The 27,108-nt window shown below is 31.1% G+C and overlaps 1 protein-coding gene across 1 annotated transcript in view; it reads right to left on the bottom strand.

Annotated features, from left to right (window-relative positions):
- LOC115874312 (probable chitinase 10) overlaps positions 1-26,721 on the bottom strand; it is a 90,180-nt gene extending 63,459 nt beyond the window's left edge. The window contains 1 exon segment of the mRNA XM_030889417.1: positions 26,489-26,721. Coding sequence (XP_030745277.1) covers positions 26,489-26,491 — 3 coding nt within the window. The 5' untranslated portion in view covers positions 26,492-26,721.
- Positions 26,722-27,108: the final 387 nt, after the last annotated feature.

Raw genomic sequence — 27,108 nt, 5'->3', positions numbered from 1 at the left:
CAATAAATTCATTCTTATTTACAGCTTAGACCGCGCGTACAGATGGCTTGGTTTTTATTTAACAATTAAAAGGGCCTTTAAAAGATTACCTTTAAAATGTCAACAAACAGCCGCCATTTGTCTGTATTATGCAAAAGGCCAAGCTCGTTAATTAATCGTAGAATACCATCGGAGGACACCAGGTACGAAATAACTGAATACGCAAATATTCATTCCATTTTTGTGTTTTGCTCCGAAATATGTTAGTAGTAATTTTATCCACTAAGCACTTGGGGATTCAGGTGGTAGCTCTGCTGTAAAAGATGTTAAGTTGCCGCATTTATTTATTTATTTCCTGACATTGTTATTCGTTTTGACACTAGAGTTTTGTATTACGAGTTTTTGGTTTAAATAAATAGTGTTGTGATACTTTAAGCTTCAAAATGTTTACTAGCAGACCTTAAAGTCGAGCATTGTTCTTTCTCGAATCTCTTTTTTAGAAACTTATCGCAACTTTATTAGAATATTTTGAACGGGAAAGTGGTAGTAATGGCCCTTTATGTCCCTTAAGTGCTGTTAATAAGGTGAGTTTTGTTGATGTAAATAATAACTGTTTATATATGTATGTATAATTAATTTACTTGTTTCCTAAAATATTTTCATTAAAAGAAATTATAAAAAAGTGGGCAACGCTGTGCCGGTCAAGCTTAATCACGTGACTAAAAATTTATTTGGTATAAACTGTATGGATATCATTTAAACATACAATATTCCATGTCAGTTGATACATTTTCATTATTAACGATATATCGGAAATAAACATCGAAGAAAACACATTTAATTTAACGTAATTATATTTATCCAAAAATAGATTTCAACACCAACGATTTCATTTGTTGGCTTATTTGAAACGACCTTGACAAAAATATTTCAACGGTAGTAATAGTATTTATATGTATGCTAATGATATAACTGTACCGCTGGAGATCTTGAGTCACTAGAAGTTCAGCATTTTCATAATTAACTCTTGTTATATTGCGGTTTTGGTTTGTTGTTTTTGTCTAATATTACTTTTACTTTCCTTTATTATATACTGTTTATTTCTCGACATTCGGTACAATAAACTGGGTCAAAATGTAATTTGTACTTCTAGTTTCTAGATTGTACCACACAGTATCGAGAAAATAACGTGCTATAATAATTCAAAGAGCAAAAATATTTGTATCCTACGGGTCAATGCATTCTTGTATCAATATTATTAGCTTGTATTTCTCGAGTTAATATGGGTTACGTTTTAGTTCAGTTTTGCAAGATTTACTAAAGTAAAATTATTCGTTATAAATCAAAAATTGAAGATAATAATTTTCTTTCTTTTACGTCGAAATAAAATATAATATTTATGTGGTGAGAACAATAGTGGATAACTGTAAATAACGATTCATCCTTACGCTCAAGTCACAACATTACTCATGATGTATCATTCAGAAGACTTTTAAAAATCTTGAAGCACGAAATAAATGACTGGTGAGCGTAAGGAAATGATTTCTCTTGCATCAAGGCAACATATTTATGCATTGAGTATATATAATTATAAATAACTTATCAAGCATTTTTAACAAGTCAAAAAATAAATTTATAAATATTTTATTTGGGGTGTTTCATATACTGTGTGGTGCATCAGAACACGGGACATAGCGCCGATGAAAATACGTAAAGGCGTATCTAGAATTTTGACGAAATTTAGATAGATCCGCCAATGCACATAAATTTAAATGTTCTTCAAGTTGTGACGTTAAGGCGTATCTCTAAAACGCACTGTTCGCTTATGGAAAATAAAAAGTTAAGGGCGTTTTGTTAATCGCATAACGTAAAGACGTATCTGAAATAATGTGTTAAAAAAACCTTGTCAAATTCGATGTCACATTTTGTTTACAAAAATTTGAAGGTACCAAACAGAGTATAAATAGAGTGTATAAAATAATTATGAATTTCGCAACTTCAGAAAAAGTTATAATGGTTAAACGGCATTTTGCTAAAATAGTATTCCCGCAATAATGTTCGCAGCTCAGTGTCCGGAAAGCCTATACCGAATAAGGCACTAAGGTATTAAGCACATGGAAGTGTGAAGAAAATAACAATGACTTGAATATTCTTCATGTTGAAAAAAGAATAACATTGACTCCCGTTTATTGGGAATACAGTAGGAAAAGACCACAGGATCTTTCGCCGAACGACTTCTTCCTGTTGGTTGACCATACTCAAAAACCGTTTTTATGGGCATATTAAATACAGAAGCCGATTTAAACAAACTAGGGCTCGTTTAAAAGTGCTATTACAGCTCTACCTGTTGTTTGTGTTATTTATTATTATATTATGAAGTTTATGTCGTTTTGTCACTTTTCATATAGCAACGAAGGTGCGAATCTTAACAATATGCAATACTGGTCTAAATCTACCCTTGATGCAAGTAGTTCAGCACCAAGACTGTTAGTCGGTAAATGTATAGGGAGGAATTCTAGGATGGCAAATGATTGGACTTTTTTAATTATCTGAATGAAATGAACTATCCATAATTTCTATGAGATGAATTGCCAGTTTTGTTAAAGGATCCATCATGATAAAATGGCATTTGTTGCAATTTCATCAGCATGAATGCAGTTGGTGTAGTTGATGCAGTTGGTGCAGTTGTGCCGCTTATTTAGCTATGAATGTGTGGGGTTTCTTGGATACCACTTACTTTAGTAGATAAAGACACTGGAGCGGCATAATTCCATGGCCAGCTAGGTCATCGGATTCAATATGCCTGGGTTTTAATTTATGGGGCCGAATCAAGAACGAACATGGATAAATAACAATTAAATGGTATTAAAATGAAATTCAAGTATGTTTTGATATTTTGACGTAACCAATTTACCTCTTTTTGTTTCTTAGCCTACTACTATAATTTTTAGACCATATAATCCTAAGCGGCAGCCTAACATGATTTGTTCTCTTAATATCTCTGGTTAGAGAGCAGATAGAAAGTTGCGGTTTGCGTTGATATTTTGGATATTTTGTGCTCTATTTAACTGGGCAAAGAGAAATATAGCCTCCTATTTAATTTTTTATGCAAAAGCGCAATATGTGTTATGACGTCAATCAGCGCCCTCTAGCTACCACGAAAAAAATTATGGAAACAGTATTTATACTGGAGATGAGATCATTAAGATAGAAAATCTCTTTTAAACGAGCCCTAGTTTGTTTAAATCGGGTAACCTAATCCAGAGTTATCCTTATTTTAATAAAAGCAAGTTTAACCTTCCCCCACCACTTTATTTTATGAGAGAGAACATAATACTCATCAAAAAAATTACAAATTTCTTGATGATTTCATTAGTAATATTTAAGATATCTGTTCACCTGCATATTTTTGGGAAAACCCTGTTTTCTGATTGGCTATCATTGAAACGCCCCCTAGCGGACAACTTCCAGCGATTTCTCTTGGTCGATTTACTTATTAAAATTGTTTTTCCAAATTTATGCGATAAATAGTTTCTGAGATATAGCCGGCGTCCATTCTTAGTTGGCCACCCGGTACATACATAATATATTAAATCGACAAAAAAATTTCGACAGCTTAAATGGCAAGGACAAGCTTGGTTTATTACTGGTCTTATTTAACCAGTCGAGTTGCTACAGATACAAGGAAGAGAACATTTTCACAAAGAGAAATTGTAGCTCACCGGATCTAAAGGTTATATACAGCACGAAAAATATCCCGTCTCTTGATTTCCTATTTGTACATATGTATATACTATTGGTTTCAGAGAAATTCAACACTTTATACTGGAGTGCAAGTCAGAGTGAACGGTATTTATTAACAATAAATACAGTTAAATATGCGGTTACGATATAAGCATATGAAATGCATACCAGTTAACGATAATAAAATTATATTATGTGCTTTCAATTTCATACTGATAATAAACGATTGCACCATGTTAAAAATTAACTTTAAGAAATATCTTTACTTAGTCTATATACTTATTTATTGTTAAAGTACCCTTTCATATTTTTTATGGCCTATTTAAGAAAAATAAATTAAAGTATTTTAAGTTAAAGTTTCCTTTTTGATGTTGAGGCTAATGTGGACGGGGCCTACTTTGTTTACGCGGAATCTGAACCGCGGTCCTGGACCCATATCATTGTCAATGTGTTTTATTATTGTCATTATTAAATATCTAAATCGAATCTCTTACTCATGAGATATCCGACCTCGACGGCGCGGCAGACAGAATAAGCAGTGTGTGTCAATAGATTTTACACTCTTACCATTTCCAATAGATTTTTCACTCTTAGAATTAGAAGCAACAGCACGATGGAGTTTCCAGACGGTCACCCGTCCATCCACTCGCATCGTCTAACCTCGCTTAACTTCGGTGATCTATCGGGAATAGGTGATTCGCCGTGGTTGGACCGTAGCCATATTTAATACAGATCTTCAGATATCGAAATGTGATTGATATTTCATAAATTTGATGGTAATTATTTAACTAAGATCATACATTTGCAGTTGTATTTGTAAAGTCACGACATACTTTAGTTAAAGACATACTTTATGTATGCATCCTATCCAAATTGTCCAATATCCATATCTGTGATCTATGTTTTGCTTATTTAATGAATAAATAAATAAATTTCCTTCCTAGTAAAAGTAAAAACAATACATACTACTGGAGCCGATCGGCCGACTATTATTTGATTGCATGTGAGCGCGGCTCCATAGAAACTCTATTGGTTACAAATCTCCAACTAAATAGTGGATGAAGAATAAGCCGACTATGAAATGCCTGTTACCCCCAGACTTATTTTCGAGTATTTTCCTTTACAGTATCCAAACTATTTAAAAACGTAAGTTAGATAATTCAAGGTGTCTCTCAAATTATTTTTTTTTTAGAAAATATGCGATAATTGTTTTGAGTAGTTTATATGCAATGGATTAATTTACTTTAATAATTATTAAATATTACTTTAATAAAAAAAGCTTATCTTATTTAAATAGAGATGCAAAAATAATCGAAAACAGTTAGTATTTTTAAAATATTTAATTACTTTATTCAGAAACGCATGCGCATAGTTCTCCCGCGCTCATAGTCACGGCTGAATAATTTTTGTGTTTAAAGGATGTTTGGTCGTTACAATCTGTCTGACTGATTAAATATAACTTTATAATAGCTGTCTTAATAACATAATATATGTAAAAATCAGACATGTAAAAATAAGTAAAGGTCATTTATTTTTTGTGGAGCTTTAATAAAGTCTATCTTTATCAAAGACCCACTTCTTGATTTGCTATCGTCTGATAAAAGTTCAGATCCATGGAAAGTGTCTGATACTTTTGATACTACTTCAGAGTAATATTCTACAATATTTATACAAAAATCAGCCATACAAATTTAAGTTAAGTAACTCTTATTTATAGTTATCTTTCTCACCCTGTATCTACCAAAGTGTCACAGGGCGAACTCCCCAAACACGTCGGCATTAAAAGCACACGAGAGCTACTACTACTCTAGAACTACTGAGAGCCTGAAGGTTTCATCCTTGTGAAAATAAGTTGTCAGATCGCTCTGGGATCTTGGACTATATGAAATAGTGTTTATGATTTATTATCATATCACTGTTATTGGAAAATCATATTATTATTGTCTGATGGCTGTTAGGTAGTTACTCTAGTAGAGATGGTTTTAAGTCTAGAATTAGTATCCGCTATTATAGTTGCTTTAATTGAAGATGATTAGGTGTGCAGTGTGTGCACGATGTACAGTGCAGTCGCCTCATCGAGACAAGTTCATATTCTTGATAGAGGAACCTTCGTATGAGAACTTCGAGAATTGAAGCCGAGACGATCGACTTATTGTAAATTTACCACTAAACCACCAGCTTTTCAAATTGAAGTCAACGGACTGTAGTAAGAAGAAGATTAAACAAAGCAAATCAAATCAGGGCCAAGGGCCTGCTTCAGAAACACGACTGTCTGTTGACTAGGACCAAAACAAAGGCATAGTTTTAATGTAAAAAATACGAAAAAATATTAGTGTCTACTTCAAAAGCGAATATCTCTAACAAAAATAAAGATATTGAGCCGAACCAAAAAACAACCTATCGAGAAAGGATGTATCTAGATGACAAAATAATTTTTATATTCCTTGCTGTCTTAACATATTCCACAGGGTGTTTGAAACATTCACCAAATTATCAACATTTTGTTTGCCCTCGTATAATTGAGAGATGGGAATTTTTATTTTTAATTTTGAAAAATACACTAAAAAGTCAAATAATTTAGCTAAATATTGCTTAAAAAATCATCAAAATCGGCCCACACAAAATATATTAATCTTCAAAATTTTTAGGTGCCCGTTTTTCGTACCGGTGCGGCGAGTTTAGTTCGAAATATTGAAATTTAGTAAATGAATTTTTGTTTGGTTAAAAATTTAAGATAGTACGCTTTCAGTCCATTTTTAATTTTTATCAGCATATCTTGATAGTTTTCACCAAAATGTAAGATAGAGAGGCAGAAAAACGCAGGGAAACATAATATATTATATAAATTAAGGGGTATTCAAAATTTACTAATATTAAAAGTTATTCAAAACCCGTAATTGGTTATAATTTTTAATCTTTCACCACTATATCGTGATCGACCTTCAAACCTGAAAGGGAAAAATTATTTATTTAGAAACAGAAATCCATTAACTCTTTTCAGGTTTTCACCAGACATTAGAGTGTCATTATATTTCATTATCTAATGTCATCAATTCGTAAAGGTTTTCCTACTCAAACGATTAAGTCGTGACTTATCGTTCATGCGATAAACGTTAACTTTCTGTTTACAACGTCTTTCGCTATTAAAAATTGTTTTTTTTCAATTGAATGAGATTTCGCATTATATAAAAAACGATTAAATTTTTATTTGATTTGAAATAACGTTGAACTTATCCAAAAGAGCGAAAGTTCTACGAGAATTGGTGTGAATTAGGTTAGGCTCTGACGTAAATCGCTTAAAATTATTGTTTTGTATTATTTATTTAGGAATATCGAATATATAAACACTTTCTATCGGTGTAAATTAGGTACTTCAAACCAACACTGCGTATCTAAAGGTTGTATATTATGTATACGTATTGTTTCTAAATACGGACAGCATTGTCTTGATTTGAGCGAACTAGATCTATTACTGTTTTCAAAATACCAATGGTAAGAGTCGCATTTTAAAATCCAGTATGTTATATCAAAGATAATTATAGCATTTTTACACATTAATATTTAATTTCAGTAAATTCGTTTTTGAACCTTATTTCACTGTGGTTGGTTCTTGTGGGACGAAAAATTGTTCTAATTTTTATTAGTCCAATTTTGCATGTTGCATAGGTACTCCAACTGTATTGTGAAAGCCGAAGCTCGTATCAATTCAAATTAGGATAAACGTATTACAATAATAAATGCATAAAGGTTATATCTGACTAAGACAATGAACTCCCATTGTCAACATCCTACGCTACAAGCAACGATATTTTTTTTTATTATGTCTCTTTAGAAAGCCTGGCTTATTGTCTGTCACATTGTCTGTAAATATAATAATAGCATAATATTTTGTACCTTAATACCAGTATACGTCATCCTAAATTTACCATTAAGGTATGTCCAATTTTTATCCAGTTTTTAATCAGCAAAATAAAAACACTAAATCACCACAATACACCAAAACACTTTTACTTTTACACTGGACGCGCGTTTCGCTAACCATGTTAGCATCATCAGCAGATGATTATAAACTATTAGTTACCTAACCTACCAAACCAAACCAAACCAAACTATTAGTTTATAATCATCTGCTGATGATGCTAACATGGTTAGCGAAACGCGCGTCCAGTGTAAAAGTAAAAGTGTTTTGGTGTATTGTGGTGATTTAGTGTTTTTATTTTGCTGTGTAACACCAAAGGTTCCAACCCTCAACTGTAATACCAGTTTTTAATAATATATCCTAATTTTAACTGTAAATGATACGAATTCAAGTACAATAGCAAAGCTCTTTAACGAGTAGAAGCTTACTACTTTATGACCCAAAACTCCAGTACACGAAAATAGTAAGAACAAATGAAAATGGTAAAGTATGTTTGTTCCGTCGTAATACATAGTCAATATACTTAAAATCTAAGTGTAAAACTTATGTTTATTTTTTAATTTTATTTAATTAATAAATCTGATATATTTCATTCTTCTAAATGTTAGTAGTATATAGCCATAGTATAATGTGCCAAGGTTTTTGGTCCTCGACATTGTGACAAATTCATATAGTTGACGTTTTTGAAGATAGTAGTAAAGTCGTATACACATAAATGACGCAATATATTTTTTTGCGTTGAAAATACGGAAATATTTATTTTTAAGTGACGATATTCCCAGATCATAGTACAATGTTTTTCACACAACGCATCCATTGAAATTTTGTTAAGAAATAATTCAGATATATAAATGTAGAATATATTTTTTTAAATTCTTATTTTTTTGACTTTTATTTTATTCCGCTTTCCCTGTTTAACCGAAAGGCGCTACTAATTAGCTACTAATTGGAACCACATGATCGAATAAAAACGGCGTGAAATGAAGATCGCTGTCATTTTATATGTAAAATTATATGGGAAATGTCATCGATCGTCATTTCCAAGCCAACTGGACGCCGTTTTTTTTTTTGATCATACGGTATATGCACCTAAATTATGCTTAGATCTTATAAACTTCAAAATTATGCCGTTTAGATTCTATATAAAATTCGGAGGGCTGTCTCACTATTGGAATTACATGTACATTTTCTTGGCAGTCGCTAGCAGTCATTGGCAGTCTTACGGCATCGGCAGTCGCCTATAAAAATGACATGGCAGTCATAGGCAGTCTTGTTCGCAGTCATTGGCAGTCGCTTGGCAGTAAAGTGATATTTTGGCAGTACATGTACATTTTTTACCCAAGTGAGAAACCCCTCGTAAAATTCCATACTCTATACACAAGTATAACCATTTTCGAAATATTTTTAATGACATTTTTTCATTGAAAACTACATTAGGTATAGTTTTTTTCGGCATGAACGCATTTTTATAATTATATGTGTCTGTTTTTTTAACAAAACCAAACACTAATTCACGACTCTCATTAAAACTCTTAGTTAACTCAGTTTTAATCATCTGCTGATGATGGTAACGTTGGCAAAACGCGCTTTCAGTGCAAAAGTAAAGTGTTTTAGTGTACTGTGGTAAGGTAATTTAGTGTATTATTGTACTATAGGTTTATTTTGCTGTTATAACACCAAAGGTTCCAACCTTCAACTGCAATCTCTCTTGTAGAATAGATTTTAATCTAATTATATTTTGATAGAAGTTGATTAAATATTATACAAGTGCTTATAAGAATATGATATTAACTAGAAAAAGTTTACTATTTCAAGTAAAAACATTTTTTTTATTATAGTAGCCCTAAGTAGTAAAAATAAAGGTCACTTTATTGATTGTTGATTGTTGTCATACCTAAATACAAACCATATTTAGGTATGCTAAAATGTTATTTCCTAAAGGCACGTGTATGTAAAGCATAACTAAAGCAATAATAAAGGGTTTCAAAAAACATTCCAATTCGTATCTAGATTAGGCTTTTAAATAAGATATCGTTTTGAATATAAATCTGTATATAATTTTATTATTAATACTAGTATATTCAAAGTGTTATCTAAAATAAACTTCATATAATATAATTCTTAGTAGTTATTTCATACTTTATTAAAAGATAACGTAGATGTGAGTTCGAAAAATACTAACGAAAAAGAAACTACAATTATTGTTTTTTTCAGTCAACGACGCTTGAATTGGCACAGAATAAGAGAAAGTTTTTAATACTCTAGAAGTCTATGATGCACTTAAATGGAAACGTTTTGCTGTTTTAAAATAGCCAAAAAGAAAACAAATTATTAAACAAAATATTGACGCTTAACTATCCAGAAACACGACAGATATGTCTTTGTTTATTCGATTTAATATAAAAAATAAACTTCATTTATTTGGGAATTAATATATATGCAGAATTAATGTAATTATTAGGTTAGGCATTAAAAATTATAATCATTATAGCAAACACCATTGTGATGCATGTTGTTTTATTTACTTTACATTGATATATAACCATAATATTCAGTGTGTTTTATAACAAAAATGTAAATTTATAAAAATTAATCTTATTTAATTAAATATATTGTATAAATATCAAGATATCGTAATTCTACTTAACATCATATTATAAAAAAAATATATATAGACCCCGAAACGGGTAACCAGAGAGGGTATTTGGTTTCCCCACAATGACAAACAAACATAACTTTTTCTTATTTTCAGTTTTTCATTATTTTTGAAAGCAGAAGATTTTACAAAACAGCAGTTATATGACAAGAAATATTTTTATTTTAAATATCACGCATATTGATATTGCAAGAACCTTTCACTTTTTATTTATATTATAAATAAATATGCGGACTTAACTATATCACAAAAACTTATATGGGGAAATTAAATTAACTTTGGTTGCACGTTGCACATAATACGACCACCAGCAAACTCCATAAGACGACGCATGGTGTCATTGATGACGTGCAACCAAAGTTGTTTTAATTTCCCTTAGCTAGATTGCAGCTAGTTAGAAGTTTTAATATCTTTAATATTATATACTTATTATTGTAATGTTTTAATAAATCAGTTTTTATAAATTAAGGGTTATAGAGTTATGTATAGTATATTGTTATCTTTATGAAAAAGAAAGAAATAGTGAGGGAAATGTATAAAAAAGAAGAAAAAAGATTAAACGGCTCAGCCCTCAACAACTCGTAACCGTATACACCAGTGTACACCAGTGCAGACACGCACACTCACACAACCACACCTACACTAGTGCACACTTATGTAACTGCCTTCAGGCTTCATCAGTACGGTAAGGAATCAGAAAGCGAAGAAACCGATCACAAAACACAAAAAACCAGGAAGCAAACGATGCAACGAGGCACCGTGTGCAACCCAGGAGATTGAAAAAAAATTGATGAAGAAACAAAAATAAAAGATGGAAAATAAAAGGAGCAAACGGGAGCCTAAAGCCCCAATTTGCAGCCAAGAACCAGAATCGCCCAGGATTGTGGGCTTCGTCCAACAGCCGCGGAGGTAGCCAACAGCAACCCGCCGCAATACCCTTAGCCGTAGTACCAATATGAAAAAGAAAGAAATAGTGAGGGAATTGTATAAAAAATAAGAAAAAAGATTAAACGGCTCAGCCCTCAACAGCTCGTGACCATATACACCAGAGTACACCAGTGCAGACACGCACACTCACACACTCACACAACCACACCTACACTAGTGTATACGGTTACGAGTTACGAGTTGTTGAGGGCTGAGCCGTTTAATCTTTTTTATACATTTCCCTCACTATTTCTTTCTTTTTCATATGGGTACCACGGCTAAGGGTATTGCGGCGAGTTGCTGTTGGCTACCTCCGCGGCTGTTCTGGACGAAGCCCACAATCCTGGGCGACTCTGGTTCTTGGCTGCAAATTGAGGCTTTAGGCTCCCGTTTGCTCCTTTTATTTTCCATCTTTTATTTTCGTTTCTTCATCAATTTTTTTTCCATCTCCTGGGTTGCACACGGTGCCTCGTTGCATAGTTTGCTTCCTGGTTTTTTGTGTTTTGGGATCGGTTTCTTCGCTTCCTGATTCATTACCGCACTGATGAAGCCTGAAGACAGTTACATCAGTGTGCACTAGTGTAGGTGTAGTTGTGTGAGTGTGTGAGTGTGCGTGTCTGCACTGGTGTACACTGGTGTATACGGTTACGAGTTGTTGAGCGCTGAGTCGTTTAATCTTATTTCTTCTTTTTTATACATTTCCCTCACCATTTCTTTCTTTTTCATATTGGTACCACGGCTAAGGGTATTGCGGCGGGTTGCTGTTGGCTACCTCCGCGGCTGTTCTGGACGAAGCCCACAATCCTGGGCGACTCTGGTTCTTGGCTGCAAATTGGGGCTTTAGGCTCCCGTTTGCTCCTTTTATTTTCCATATTTTATTTTCGTTTCTTCATCAATTTTTTTTCCATCTCCTGGGTTGCACACGGTGCCTCGTTGCATCGTTTGCTTCCTGGTTTTTTGTGTTTTGGGATCGGTTTCTTCGCTTCCTGATTCCTTACCGTACTGATGAAGCCTGAAGGCAGTTACATCAGTGTGCACTAGTGTAGGTGTGGTTGTGTGAGTGTGCGTGTCTACACCGGTGTATACGGTTACGAGTTGTTGAGGGCTGAGCCGTTTAATCTTTTTTCTTCTTTGTTATCTTTATGCTTAACCAAAATATATCTTCTCTCTTTGTTTTGCGTTTTTAAGAAAAATATTTGAAATTTTCTTTACAAATATTTTTTAAAAAGTCATAGAAAACACCTTGTAAATCCATATAAATATTTCTCTAGTTTAAAAATTGTATAAATATAATAGCGCTATCTTTTCGTTTTGAAATAATAGCAATTTTAGCCTATATTTAGATAGAAACTGTAACTATATGCGAATACTCCTATTATTTTACTGCCTTTTTATGAAGTTAGCAGGTTAGTTAATAAATAATTTCACTAATTTTAAAAAATTTAATAAAGCTAAATAGTAGTTTAATACCACCGACGCGACGCGCGGCGTTATCATTTGCTAATATAAATATGAGATCAGTTCTGTGACATTAGAAATAATCTGTTCATCGACTATGGTCTTTATATCCAAATTTTTCTCGTCGTCATCTGTTGCCCGTTTTCAATTTGTATTTTATCTAACGGAATATCAGCACGATTATAACTCTGTTCACTAGATCAGGGCCTCAATCAGGACTTTCTTCTCGTAATTCACTAAAAGATGAAAGATGTAAAGTCTGCCTCATCCCGTTCATCTATGTCCTTGGCGGAAAGAAGTTGACACCATGAGCTTTTTACCCATTTTTCAGACACTTCCTTACAAGATCTTGCTGAAACGCAGCATCTTTTTTTCCAGTATGTAACTTTCATATTTTGGATCACATTCTGATCCATCGTTTGAATCAGGGCGCTATAATTGGGTGCTAGAAGATATTAGAAGCCTTATATAAGCAAAGTCAAACATAACATCAAGATACCAGTGTATTCAAAATCATACCGGTATCCGTTTATATACCAAGAAGAGCTGTTTATGCAAATCAAATAAAGAAAATATTGGACCAAAAAATCATAAGACCAAGCAACTCGCCCTGGTCATCACCGATCTGGGTAGTTCACAAAAATCTAGATTCATCAGGAAAACAAAAATGGCGCGTTGTAGTTGATTATAGAAAACTAAATTAGGTAGATGTCACTGTTTTACCACGCTAAATCTGGCAAACGGTTTCCACCAGATTTAAATTGAAGAACAGGATATTCATAAAAGCGCTTTAACAATGAGAATGGTCGCTACGAGTATCTTAGGATGCCATTCGGGCTGAAAAATGCACCAGCTACTTTTCAATGCGTGATGGAAAACATTCTCAGAGGTATCCAGAATGAAAAATGTTTCACCTACCTAGGTAGGTGAAACATTTTTCATTCTGGATACCTCTGAGATTTTTCATTACCTAGGTAGGTGAAACATTTTTATATAGAATATTATCGTTTTTTCAACGTCATGCGTCATTTCAAGAGCACCTAGAGAGATTGAAAAGTGTTTTTCAGCGACTCCGAGAATCAAACTCTGAAGACACTTTATAATATCCTGCTTTGGTTGGTCCAATGGTTATCAAGCAAGCAACTTTTTTAGGTAATGGACAATTTAAGCTTGCTTCACCTACGTAACCGTAGGTGAAGCAAGCTTAAATTGGGTTCTATATAAAACATAATTACAATTGGTCTGGACAAAAAATATGAAAACGTTTAATAGACAAAGTCCAAAATCTCAATTAAGAATATTGGGACTTATAAAAAAATTATACAAATGTTACTTAAATTTTAAATCACACAAAGATATTATTGATTGGTAGGTACTGACAAATACAATTTCATATAGTATGATTAAATATAATAGGGAAAAAATGATAAAGAATCACTTTTCACAATACATATTCGTCTTTAACATCTATTATCGTATATTTTGTAATTGCTTACGTTTTGCAATAATAAAACGTTAAGCTAAATAAAAAATCGACGACCGCGGCTTTTATTTGTTTACTTTTGCCATGGCTAACCCGATGACCTAAAAATGAATCCATTCATCTGCCGACGGTCGCGTGGATCAGGTTTGTGTAGGTAGAGAGTAGCATCACGACGGTATTCCAATGAAATATGGTACCGACAGTACCGACTACCCGTTCTTTTTTGTTATGTTATTAATGACTCACGATGTTTATGAATTAAATGGCAATAGTATTTTTTATTGTAAAAATAGTACTATATTTGAATGTGTGGCATTCAGTAGTTGCTAATGTAGGAGGTATAATATATTATAGATGAAATGTTAAAGTTTAGTCAGTAAACTAGAAATACCAGGTTCAAACCTGTACGGTAAAAACTAAAAATATTAAGGTAGTTCAATATTCTTTAGGAGAAAAAATTATATTTGAGACGAACGAATGGTGTTATAGCGTTGATTTAAGAAACAATAAGATGCGCAACCTTATTGGCGATTTCATGACACAAAACTTGTCCGAGATATAGCTGGAGATACCAGGTCTGTTCTCAGAAGAATCCCTGACTAGTCAGCACGTTTTTCATTGGTTAAAATGCGTAGAAACCTGATTGTTAGTCTGGTTTCTACACATTTCAACCAATAAGAAACGCGCTGACTAGTCAGGGATTCTTATGAGAACAGACCTACCGTCGCCACTAGGCAACCTGTCAGAGATTTAGTTTAACTACGCGCTGCTGCGCGCTGATTTACAGTCGTTTACAGCGCAGCGGATAAAGAATACTGTCCGGTAGAGTGGGTGGTTGCCGGGGACAGTGTAGCCAGAACTACGGATTAATCCGTAGATTTACGGATTTTGGGTACAGTACGTTAATAATACGGATTTTCTATCATTAAACAATTTAATATGATATTATATAATCAAACAAAGAACGGCGTCAAAGTTGACTTGGAAATGAATATCGCTGTGTTATTTCATATGTAAAATATTATGGTAAATGTCAATAGTTGTCATTTCCAATTCAACTAAATAACTTTTTTCGATCATACGAAATATTCAGTACCTATAAAAGAATTGTTTTATATGAATATGTTTCACGCGAATAAATTTTCAATACATAAACGCGGATTTTTCATCCAAAGATATTTTCCTCAAAAGTGTTACAGATATTACACATTTTAATATGGCAACACTGTCCCTTTCAGTTCCACACCGTCTTTGATATGCCTTCGCTAGCCGAATTAGAAAATGAGTGTTTTATGCGTCGACCGCAGATCGAGTAGAAGCTCCACCGTACAGCACTTGAGACGTAAGGGGAAATCAATTCAGCCTTATTACGAATTTACCCATTAGGTTGCGTATCTTCCCAATTGTTTCAATCAACGACTATAGCCTAATATAATAATTAAAAACAATATAGAAATATTTTAATCCGAAAATCGAAATTCTAAAAGGTAAGCAAATGTTAAATAATTTCTCTTAACAGAAAATAAGTTTTATTCTCATAAAATGACATTTTAACACACAAGTTATAATTAAGTATGCCTTAAATGTCGGGAATTTTCATTTTCTTATATTCTAAATTTTATCTTATTTTTAAAATGGATAATGGCAACACGCGTACGTACTTTCGACAAATTATATAGCACCACATTTTATAAATGTTTTATTTGAAACCTTATTTAAATATTCTTTAAATATTGAAGTGAATATACCCCATAATTGTCACTATCAAATATATAGTAAATCCAAATGCATAATGATATGATCTGTGCTGTATAATGTCAATGAAAAATACTCAATAAAAAGTGTAAAAATCCGTTCCATTGATTATGATAATTATATAGAATGTCGTTTAGTGTTAGAATGAAAAACAATATCGTTTAAAAATGTCAAAGTACCTTACAATGTATAATTAATTCTTTAGATATTTTCCTCCCTGCGGTCTATAGTAACCGTTACGGAAATATTATTAATACAGTAGGTCAGTAAAGATATGTTGAATAGAATGTAAAATGTAAAAGTTATGCAAGACTTCAGTAGACAACTAGTTCGAACACTTTAATAACGAACAAGACAATTTATTTCCAGAAGGTAATAATTTTATTGCTATGGTATTATTATACCGGGTGCGTCTTGTCTCAAGAGTGGCTCACCCCTATAACTTTTATTTTGCCAGATAAAAAAACTAGATTTGGTTTGTTAGTGTATGACATAAATTAGGGTTGATTGACGTATTCAATTATTTTCGGTCACTTCCTGTTTCATCGAAAATAACTACAAATATTGATTTTTAAATGGCACCCTAGGTATTTTGACATTTATGACATATTCAGAATGACACTCTGAATAGAATGACATATCATATTATTTCAACATTTGATACTTTTGCATATGGTTTATTTGAAATTGTAAAATGCGATTGATAACGGCAATTTGACTCGCAATACCAAGTGTGTGGTACCAAATTAGTTGTAAAAAATGCTTCTTCTAAATATGCTAATGAGCCACATTTGTTCCATTTGAAAAAAGTGAGATATGAATAAAAATATGATTTGGACATCTTTTAACTGGCCAGGAAAAGACACTAAAAACATTAAACGACCAAATATATTTTTCCAAGACTCCTTGATTAAAAATTAGTATTTTTAACACAGCCATACCACTTTAGATTGAAATTTAAGAGAAATTTAAAACACAATTTATTTTATGCGGAAATGTCAAAAGTTGACATATGATATGTCATTTAATTCAGAGTGTCATTTTCTATCGAATAAAGTAACAAAATACCTAGGGTGACATTTAAAAATAAAAAGTTGTAGTCATTTCTGGTGAAACAGGAAATGATGAAAAATAATTGTATACATTAATCAATCTTAATTTATGTCATGTACTAACATACCAAATCTCGTTTTTTGTCTGAAAAAGTAAAAAAGTTATAAGGGTGAGCCACTTTTGAGACGCACTCCGTATAGTTCTAATAACATTTCGATCCAAAGATATTTCTCCGAATGAAATATCTACAGTTTTAATTATTTTTTTGCATCATAGCACACAATGCAGTATGATAGAAAAATGTCATAATTAAGAGAGATTTGACGTTCAAGGTTAAGTACATAATTCTCACAGAACAAGACGTAAGACTTTGATAAGCCAGCTGGCATTAAATCTTAAATTAACTTCCCCCTCCCATAAAATCTACAATATCTGATTCATCATCAAGATCATGCTTTATTTCAATAAATCAAAATCTTCAAATGATTCTTATATTACATAGGTATAGTTATTTTAATAATTAAATTTAAATTATTTGAATTTTTCCTTCAAATTTGATCTCCTTCTAAATTGAAAATGAAAGTTGCCAATATTGCCATCTGTAAATTATACGCGGGAAAACAAAATGTTCATATTTTGGCTACAGTTTAAAACACCCTGTGGAGTACGTTAACAAAGCAAGGAATTTAAGATAGTTTGTTTTTTGATTCATCTCGAGAGCTTTAATATTTTGGAAATATTCGCTTTTGAAGAAGACACTAACATTTTTTAAAACCATGCCTTTGGTTTTGACTTAGTCAACAGACCTATAAAATAGTGTCTATGATTTATGTAAAGTCACTATCTTTTAAAAATCATATTATTATTGTCTGTTGGGCAGTTACTCTAGCAGATATTATGGTTTTAAGTCCAAAAGTTAATCTCTCTCATGATCAATTAAAGCAACAATAGCCGATTCTTCAGAACTTAAAACCCTCTCTACTAAAGTACACGTTAATAAACAATAATAATATGATTTTTCAATGACATTACAAAAACAATAAACACTATTTTATAACTGTGTCGATGAGAACCCAAAATCAATATTAAAATGGCTGTAAATCGTTACTGTTTTATTCAACAGCGAATATCTCCAATAAAAATAAATCTATTGAGATGATCAAAAAACAAAATATCGAGAAAAGACGTACCTAGATGACAATTATTTTTAAATTCCTTGCTTTAGCATATTCCACAGGGTGTTTCAAACTTTCGCCAAAATATCAACATTTTGTTTTCCCTCGTATAATAATGAATTCAATAATCATTCCTCTGCATAAAGGAGGAAACAAAGATCAAGCTTCTAACTATCGCCCAATTGCACTCCTTCCAACGCTATCTAAGATCATAGAAAGGTTGGTTAAGAGAAGGCTGGTATCTCTTCTGTTTAGATACAAAATACTTACTGAACATCAATTTGGATTTCTAAGCAACAAGTCCACCAATGACGCTATGTTTTCCCTCCTTAATAAAGTTTACTCCAGCCTAAATAACCATCATTCTACAGCAACCATTTTCTGTGATTTTTTCTAAGGCGTTCGACAGTGTAAATCATAAGATCCTAATTTATAAACTGCAGCACTATGGGTTCAGGGGAACATTTCTCGAATGGTTTAAGTCGTATCTGAGTAAGAGAAGCCAACTTGTGAGGGTGGATACCACGTTGTCTTCTAGCAGGCCAATAGAATGTGGAGTACCAGAAGACTCAGTACTAGCCCCTATTTTGTTTCTTTTTTTATTAACGACATTGCTAACATAAACATCAGTGGTAAATGTCTTTTTGCGGACGACACTAGCTTCACTTGGAGTAACAAGGACGTCACGGCACTTCATAGGATTATATCAAATGACTTAATCACCATTATAACGGCTTATGTTAAAAGGCTGGGTCTTGAGGGTGAACTTTAATACTATTTTTCTATTAAAGAACTTGTAGAAACTGAGCCACAATAGGCCTTCGCGGCTGCAGTGGAGGGTCCTACCTGGGACCCACTCTTAGTCAAATACAATACAAAAATAATCACCATTAAATCTTGGTGCGATTCGAACCTCCTGAGTCTCAACATTTCTAAAACTAAAGCTGTGTCGTATAAAAACTCGCTGCAGCCGTTTGTACTTAACAGCACCACCATTGACGTCGTAAAATCTGTAAAATTCTTAGGGCTTGTTGTAGACAATTCTCCGAAATGGGACATGCATATCGACGCTGTGTCGAAAAAATTAAGCTCTGCCTGTTTTGCATTAAGAACTGTTTCTAAGTAGCTTAAGTTGTCAGTGGCTACAACTGTTTATTATGCACTTTTTGAGTCGCACCTCAGATATGCCTTTCCATTCTGGGGTACGTGTTGTGCGACTCAATTTAGCCGCATTTTCAAGCTCCAGAAGAGAGCTGTTCGATATTCACTGTGACTAAACAGCATAACTCATTGCCAGGACTTTTTTAAAAAATTTAAAATATTAACTCTTCCTTCCTTATTTATATTTGAATCCGTTTGCCTAATATGTAAGCATGTATCAGCTCCTCAAGAAAGGACATCTCGCACTTATCCACTCAGGAACGCGGAGCAAGATCTTTATCTACCTACCCCACGCTCAGAGTTAGTTAAAAGTTCAATATTATACAACTCGAAAAAAATGCACAATCACCTGCCATTTGAAATCAAATCCATAACATAATTTTCTTCATTTCGCAAAGCATTGAAATCTTATTTACTAGACAAGGCTTTCTACGCCGTAAATGACTTATATTTTGATAATCGAATTTGATATTGTAAACACTGGTCTAATGTTTGCTATTACTATATTTACCAATGATATCGAGGTAAATTTATCCAGAGGTCATTGATATTTAGTATAAACTTACTAAATATTTTTGAATCTTATTTTTATTTTTTTGTTCTTTGACATTGTAAACATTTATAAATGTTTTTTTTTTAAAGAATAAGACTGACAATGTTATTTGTATAATGTTTCGTATTCTCTTATGTTTGTGTGTTTGTTAAAGGCATTTATTTATTTATAATTGATAGATGGAACCTTGAATTTACAATAATACATCAAATCACTTTTAGTTCTACTCAGTGTAAAAGTAAAGTGTTTTGGTATATTGTGATGATTTAATGTTTTAAAAAAAAATTAAATACAAAAGTTATAGGGTTTTTAAATGTCGATTAAACTTTAAGTATACAGGGTCGGTCATAAAGTTGTGACACATCAAAATTTATTTTTTTTAAGTTTCATTATCTTTTTTTGCTTATTTGCCTGGCATTAAAAGATAGTGTACCTATTAGTTCTTAATTATATTCTAACTGTGTTAATAAGGTAATAGACATTTACTAATATTATGTTTTAAAACTTTGATAAAAAAATACCTGTAGTATGTAAAAAAACGTTGAAAATTGCGAAAACCAAAATAACTGCGTAAGTATTGGAGCAAATAAATTTTTATTAAGTTAGGTCTTTGTTAATGTCAAATTCTACTAATGTTACTATGTTACTCATTCGGTTAGTCTGCAGAGATGTAATAAATATTTATTTTTTAACGTGGAGTAGTACAATTTAAAACGGGCAGAAAGAAACAGTACAACTGATAATGGTCAAGACAGGAAATGTTGCGTAAAGAATATTAAAGAGAATCTTCTTTGTGTGTTTTCACCGATTTGAAATTTAGTCGTGTAGCTCGACTAATAAGGAGGGAAAATATCTGTAAAATTGCGACGTAAAATACAATCGAAAATTGTATACTTTTTAATATTCTCTTCTTGTCAAATTATTGCCAATATGTCAATAGAGTATATTATTTTTTTAGGAGTAAATATTTTACTTTTTGTGGACAGGCTGTACCTTTGACTTGACAGGCAAGGCACAAAATGTAATTTTTGTTCCAAATATAGCAAAATGGTATTTTTTCAAACGTCACAAATCATTTTTTAAACAATTTCAAAAATTTCGAGAAATGTGGTTACACTGATTAAATTTAACAGTGAGTTTAAATAATTTCAGTTCAATAAGTAAGTTTAATATATTTTCGTACGTTTGTGCTTTCGTACTTTTGTGCTTCATAATATTTTTTCAATTTGTTATTTATATAGAATTTTTATCTCCAATAGACAATACTAATTTCCTTTAAATAAATAATATGTATCAAGAGTGTTAAATTATATTTAAATTGTTGTAATTATTTTCACAAATAAACATACCACTTAACAGTTATTAAACCATAATTAAGTTGTGCATAAAATAATAATAAAAATATCTTGAATTAAAAAGTATATCAAATTAAAGCTAAAATAAATTCCAATATCTATCTATCTTTTTTAACTTTTAACACTGACCAATAAAAGATGTAATATAAATAGTTATTAGCAAAATCTCACTTTCAAGTTCATTGAATGAATTCTTCGTAGATAACCTTGAAGCTGTCACGAAATCTATTAAGAACAATCTAGACCAAACCTTTTTTTATGCTTCTATCGAGTAATACTTTGCGTATATAAAATCTGATTTTAAGACATTTTTGCAACAAAAATATGTTGTTTACCTTTTACACTAATTTATATTATATTTTTCTTTATCTGAATATTTTTATATTTTTATAAAGAATAACTTATGTTGTAGCCTATCCAAAGAAAGGATACTGATACTTGACAATGACAGTGACTGAAGTTTGTCAAATGTCTGTCAGTTTCATTCACAGGTAGACAGTATTTTTATGTTTAAGATATTCTGTCGAAATCATTCCAAACTCGTTGAAAACATTTTAGTTATAATGCAGACATAGAGGAGAGGTTTTTATATTTTAGTTACGATAACATTTTTATTTTAAATGACAGTTATGTTAAACTAAAAGGTTAGGTTAAACTAAAAAAGTATAATGTCCATGAGACTAAATTATTCTGAAATTGGTACATATTTTAGTTAACTAGAATTGTGCTGTTTCATTTGATCATACATCAGGAGGTTGTTATCTAAAATACCAATTTTAATACTACACCAAAAGTTATTAATTAATTAATCATTAAAGAATTGTTATTTAGTGCTAAAACTCCACCAGTTTTTTTATATAGGAAATAAATGTTTATTAATTATATCCTGGTGTACTTGGAAAGAACTAGAGCAGTTGTTATTATAGACCACTTGAATAAATATGTAAATTTTATTACATATACTTACAACGTTGTCAAGAAAATCTACTATTTACGAGTAATATTTAAACTAAGTATTCTTTTAAAGACAAAACACATATATTTTGACTGTAAGGTAGTATTTTTAAGCAAAAGCAAACATCCACATTTTTCGCGACAAATCGTATGTTTAAATTATTTTTCAAGAAAATGGCTATTGACAAAACAAATACTCAAAATTTTCCAAAATTATTCCAAAAACATAAACACCATTTTTTGGATATTTTTAAAATAAAGTAATAAATATTGAACATGGAAAAATCATTAAAATTGCCATTTTTTGTAAAGAAATATAGGTGTTAAGTATGAGAAAAATTGAAGAAGGTGGCCTACACATTATTATATTTTATAAACTTTATTATTTGGTGATAAAAGTATACTTGACCTTTTTCATTAACATATTCCCATATCATTAATATATTATTTAATAGCTGAACTTTTGTTACATAACGTTTGCACTCTTTCGAATATTTATGAAAATATTTACTAAAATTAATTATTTTAATTGCCTCCTCTTAAATGCCAAATAAAAGATTTCACGATATGATTTTATAAATCACAAATCTTTTAATAAACACGTTATTTTTATATTCTATAATATAATATATGCAACATTACATAAGAAAATTAAATACATAAAAGGTAAAAGAAATATATATGTAATGTCCTTTATGGTGAAAAAGCGTCACCTAAATGAGTCTTGTAAAGGTTAACTTCAGTCTCTTAATATTACTAGATAGATTATATGGAATATATATTGATTTAATACTGTGTGACTTAATCAATATTAATACAATTAACTAGTATATTTCAGTTTTTTTTTAAATGTCAAAATTTTTCAGTAAACAAAAATAAATTATTAGTTTTGCAAAAATTACACGTTCCAAACTTTATCAATCAAAGATTATCTATGATAATTTGATATTCGAATTAAAACTTCTTAAATGGTATTTAAATGCAACTATAGTCTATCTAAGGACTTGGGGAAGATGTTGACAGACGGCATCTAAAAGAAATGAAAGATAATACAATTTGCCTATTAATTAAACGACAGACGCAAGTGTCACTGTCAGGGATCCTCCCTTTGGACAGTCTATAGGCAAAAGTAAAACCATTTAGTTTATCCTAAAACTTTACTTTGAGATTTCCGAAAGACATATCTTATTGGTTGCTTATTTTAACAAAAAATGTTTGTCTTTTGAGACACATATAGATACTTAAAATGAATTTCAGAAAAAAATATTACATCGTTTCTTTAGAAGCTATTATTTAATTAAAAATAAAATTAACTCTAAATTAAAACGGTAAATAATACTCCATTTGAAAATCTTTTACTCTCTAGAGCTGCATGATAGAAGCGACAACCTATTTTGTACCTAGTAGCTTAAAAACTTTACTTTTTAACATATGTATAATGTATATACTAGTGGTAGGTTGTAAATTTCTTTTTAGATACCAGAAATTTTTTAAATTTTAGTATGTTTAAACAGTCTTAAGTAGAACTTAAAAGACAATTGCAATATTGTCTTTCGATTCCACCAGGCCTATTTAATATTCATAGTCATTACGAACATTGAATATTTCATATATCTACTTACTACTTAGGACGTGCCAATGAAAATATTAGCAACCATACATATCATAACGGTCCTTAAAATAATATTATCCTTCATATATTTAGAAATCTCTTACGTAAAATCTGAATGAACGACTGGTAAATTACGCAAAGCAAAAATATTGCTAAATAAAAAGTGACAAAGACTGAATTGCATTTTGGAATGCCAACACAATCGTAGAACAGCGTACAAAGTTGTTTTTTACCTAAATTATATAAATTTGTAAATTATTAAATGTTACAGAGCTCGATCACGTAAAACATAGAATAACAGTATAAGAAATAATATAATTATTTCGCTATTCACTGTTTTAATGATACGAGGTATATTATCTAACTAGAATTAAATTGTAGAATGGTTGTCAAGGAACGGCTTTCAAATGACATTTCCGTTTAGCAGTAGGTTGCATTTCAAGTATAAATATTATATTTAGCGTGTATTTCCAAAGAATTTAAGTCAATCATTGATTGTATCTTAAATTCAACTGTACTATACTTTAGTTCCCTACACCTATCAGAATACCTTTTCAAGAGACAGGTGGTCAGAAATTGTTTTTAAAAAATTATATATTATACTAGCGTGTACCAGCGACTTCGTTCTCGTCGAATTAATCATTTGTAATAATGATGATAAAGCAAAGCAAGAATTCCCATTAACATACAAACTGGATAAAATTTTCTCACATTTATGTCAGCATGAGAAAAAACAATATGGCGATATTATTATATAACTTTTTTAAATTTGTTTGCCAAAAATAAGCTTTTTACGTCAAGCAGTTTAAGCAGAATCGTGGTTAAGAAATTACCCAACTTTTTGGAACACCCTGTATGATTTTTTAAAAAAATTCAAAATATGTAAAAAAACCAAATAAATTATGCTTGTCCAAGCGTTTTCCCGAAAGACTAACCGTTTTTTAAATAACAAATATTGTAATATTTGACGGACGTTTTCACCCTCTTGGAATTTGAGGTTCGAGAAACCCCCTCCCGAACCTCTACACCCCACAGTCAATCCGTTTGCCAAAAATCAGCTTTAAACGTCAAAGCAGTTTAAGTAGAATCGTGATTACTCCATGGTCATATTTTATGAAACACCCTGTCACCTGAAAATCTTAAAATATGTAAAACAACAAAATAAAGTTTACGTGTTTAAGAGTTTTTTCGAAAAACTCACCGGTTTTAAAATAAAAAATATTTTAATATTTGAGGGATAGTTTCACCCCCTTAGAATTCGAGTTTTGAAAAATCCCTTCTTATCAAACCTCTACACCCTAAAATCTACACCCTAAAGTCAATCTGTTTTCCAAAAATCAGCTTTTTACGTCAAGCGCTTTAAGGAGGATCGTGATTAATCAATGACCAGATTTTTCGAAACACCTTGTATACATTTTTAAAAAATCTTAAAATATGTAAAAAAACAAAATAAAATATACGTGTTTAAGCGTTTTTTTCGGAAACTTGACTGTTTTTTAAATAAAAAATATTGTAATATTTGAGGGGTGGTTTCACCCTCTTGGAACTGAAATTTCGAAAAATCCCTTCTTATCGAACCTCTACACCCTAGAATCAACCTGTATGCCAAAATTGAGCTCCTTGCGTTGAGTGGTTTGAGCAGGATCGTGATTAATCAGTATGTCAGTCACTTAAGGATTTTATATATTAGTATAGATATGTATGTATATGAGAACAATTAAAATTACTCAAAGTTTTGGCATTAATTTAACCACCTCAGGAACGATTTATTTGATTATCCAAATTTCCATTCTAAGGGTACTTTTACACTATCAAATTTTTTTGTTAAAGAATTTGCCAGTGTAATATGTGTCATTTTATAAAATATTGTATATTAACACTGTCAAATTTTTCATTAAAAATATTTTTTAAAAAAGATCTTGACAAAGAAATTTGATTGAATATATTTGTGTAATAGCGACCTAATAGGGTGTTTTGAAAAATTTTAATATTTCCTAGTAATAAACAAACAGATGATTTGTTACTATCGAAACGTATTTTTAAAACAATTATCAAATATAGAACAAAACACAGTCTTATGATATATCCCAAAATTATTAGATATTAATTATGAGGGGTATCCTATATATTCTTTTGATTTTTGATTAGTTCAAAAAAACATTTCTGATTTTTGTTATACACTCTGTACACTCATTGAGTCCACTACAAAATCTGAACTAGATCCTCATGATTTTAATAAAACATTCTCATATTAAACATATGGTATAAAATAACACAAAATTAGAGAAAATTAAGAGAAATCTTACTAGAGGTATTAACTTTGCCATTGTTTGCATGACATTGTGCTAATATTTAACAACTTAGCATTACTGCCTTGGAAAAAGTAAAAGTTGAAGGAATATTGTCTGAATAATTACAAATATTCGTAAAATAATATGAAACAAATTTTGAAATAATTAACTACGCAATAATAACGAAATAAGGAATTATTTATAAATAAATAAAATACAATATAAAAAAACCAAAATAATTATTAAATTAAACTATATTTTTACTATATTAAATTTAAAATGTATGGCACTATGCCTTGATTAAAATTATTGAGATATACTGTATTCTATCATCATACTAAATATACTGTAATACTGTAAGGTACTGTTATATTAATAAAAAATCATTTATAATTAATATTAATTTTGCTTACCATATTGGAATCCAAAATTGAATTAAAGAAGAGAAAATCCTAAAAATCTTCTATCAAAAAATCCACCAGTCACAAAACAAAATCACAAACAATTTAAAATGGCTTTTCGAATTAATAATAAAAATTCAAATGTCCCGCGTTTTTTTAAACCCTATTTTTTTCTCGTACTTTGCAGTCTAGTACGCTCCGAACTACTACTACTGCACACAGTACGAATTCTGCAGCAGTACTAAGGCCCCTACCAGTGCTCAGTCTGTTTCTTTCACTCTTGTGAACGCGACCTTAATTCTCTCTTCGTTGCTCGCAACAGCGGCATAAGGCACCTCCAAATTTGAAAGTTGACCGCCTTGTGTGTCTCTGTCTATCGCAGTAATTATGGTGTTAAATGGTTAAGGGTGGGACTAGAATAATAATAATGATTGCTATAAAAGAAAGGGTAAATATTTAGTTATTACGACAAAAAATATAAACAGCGTACCTACCTATTGGTTTTAATAGGATTAAGAACTTAGGTTTAAATGAATTAGTACAATATTTTTGATCAAGAAAAACGTTTAGGTATTTTATAGATAGTAAAGTATTTTCTTTATTTTTATCGTTGTAATAATATAAAAACAGAA

Source organism: Sitophilus oryzae, unplaced genomic scaffold, assembly GCF_002938485.1.
Source record: "Sitophilus oryzae breed Bouriz unplaced genomic scaffold, Soryzae_2.0 scaffold_1274_pilon_pilon, whole genome shotgun sequence".
NCBI lineage: Eukaryota > Metazoa > Arthropoda > Insecta > Coleoptera > Curculionidae > Sitophilus > Sitophilus oryzae.
The sequence above is the reverse complement of the archived record's forward strand: the minus strand, read 5'-3'. Positions and strand labels throughout refer to the sequence as shown.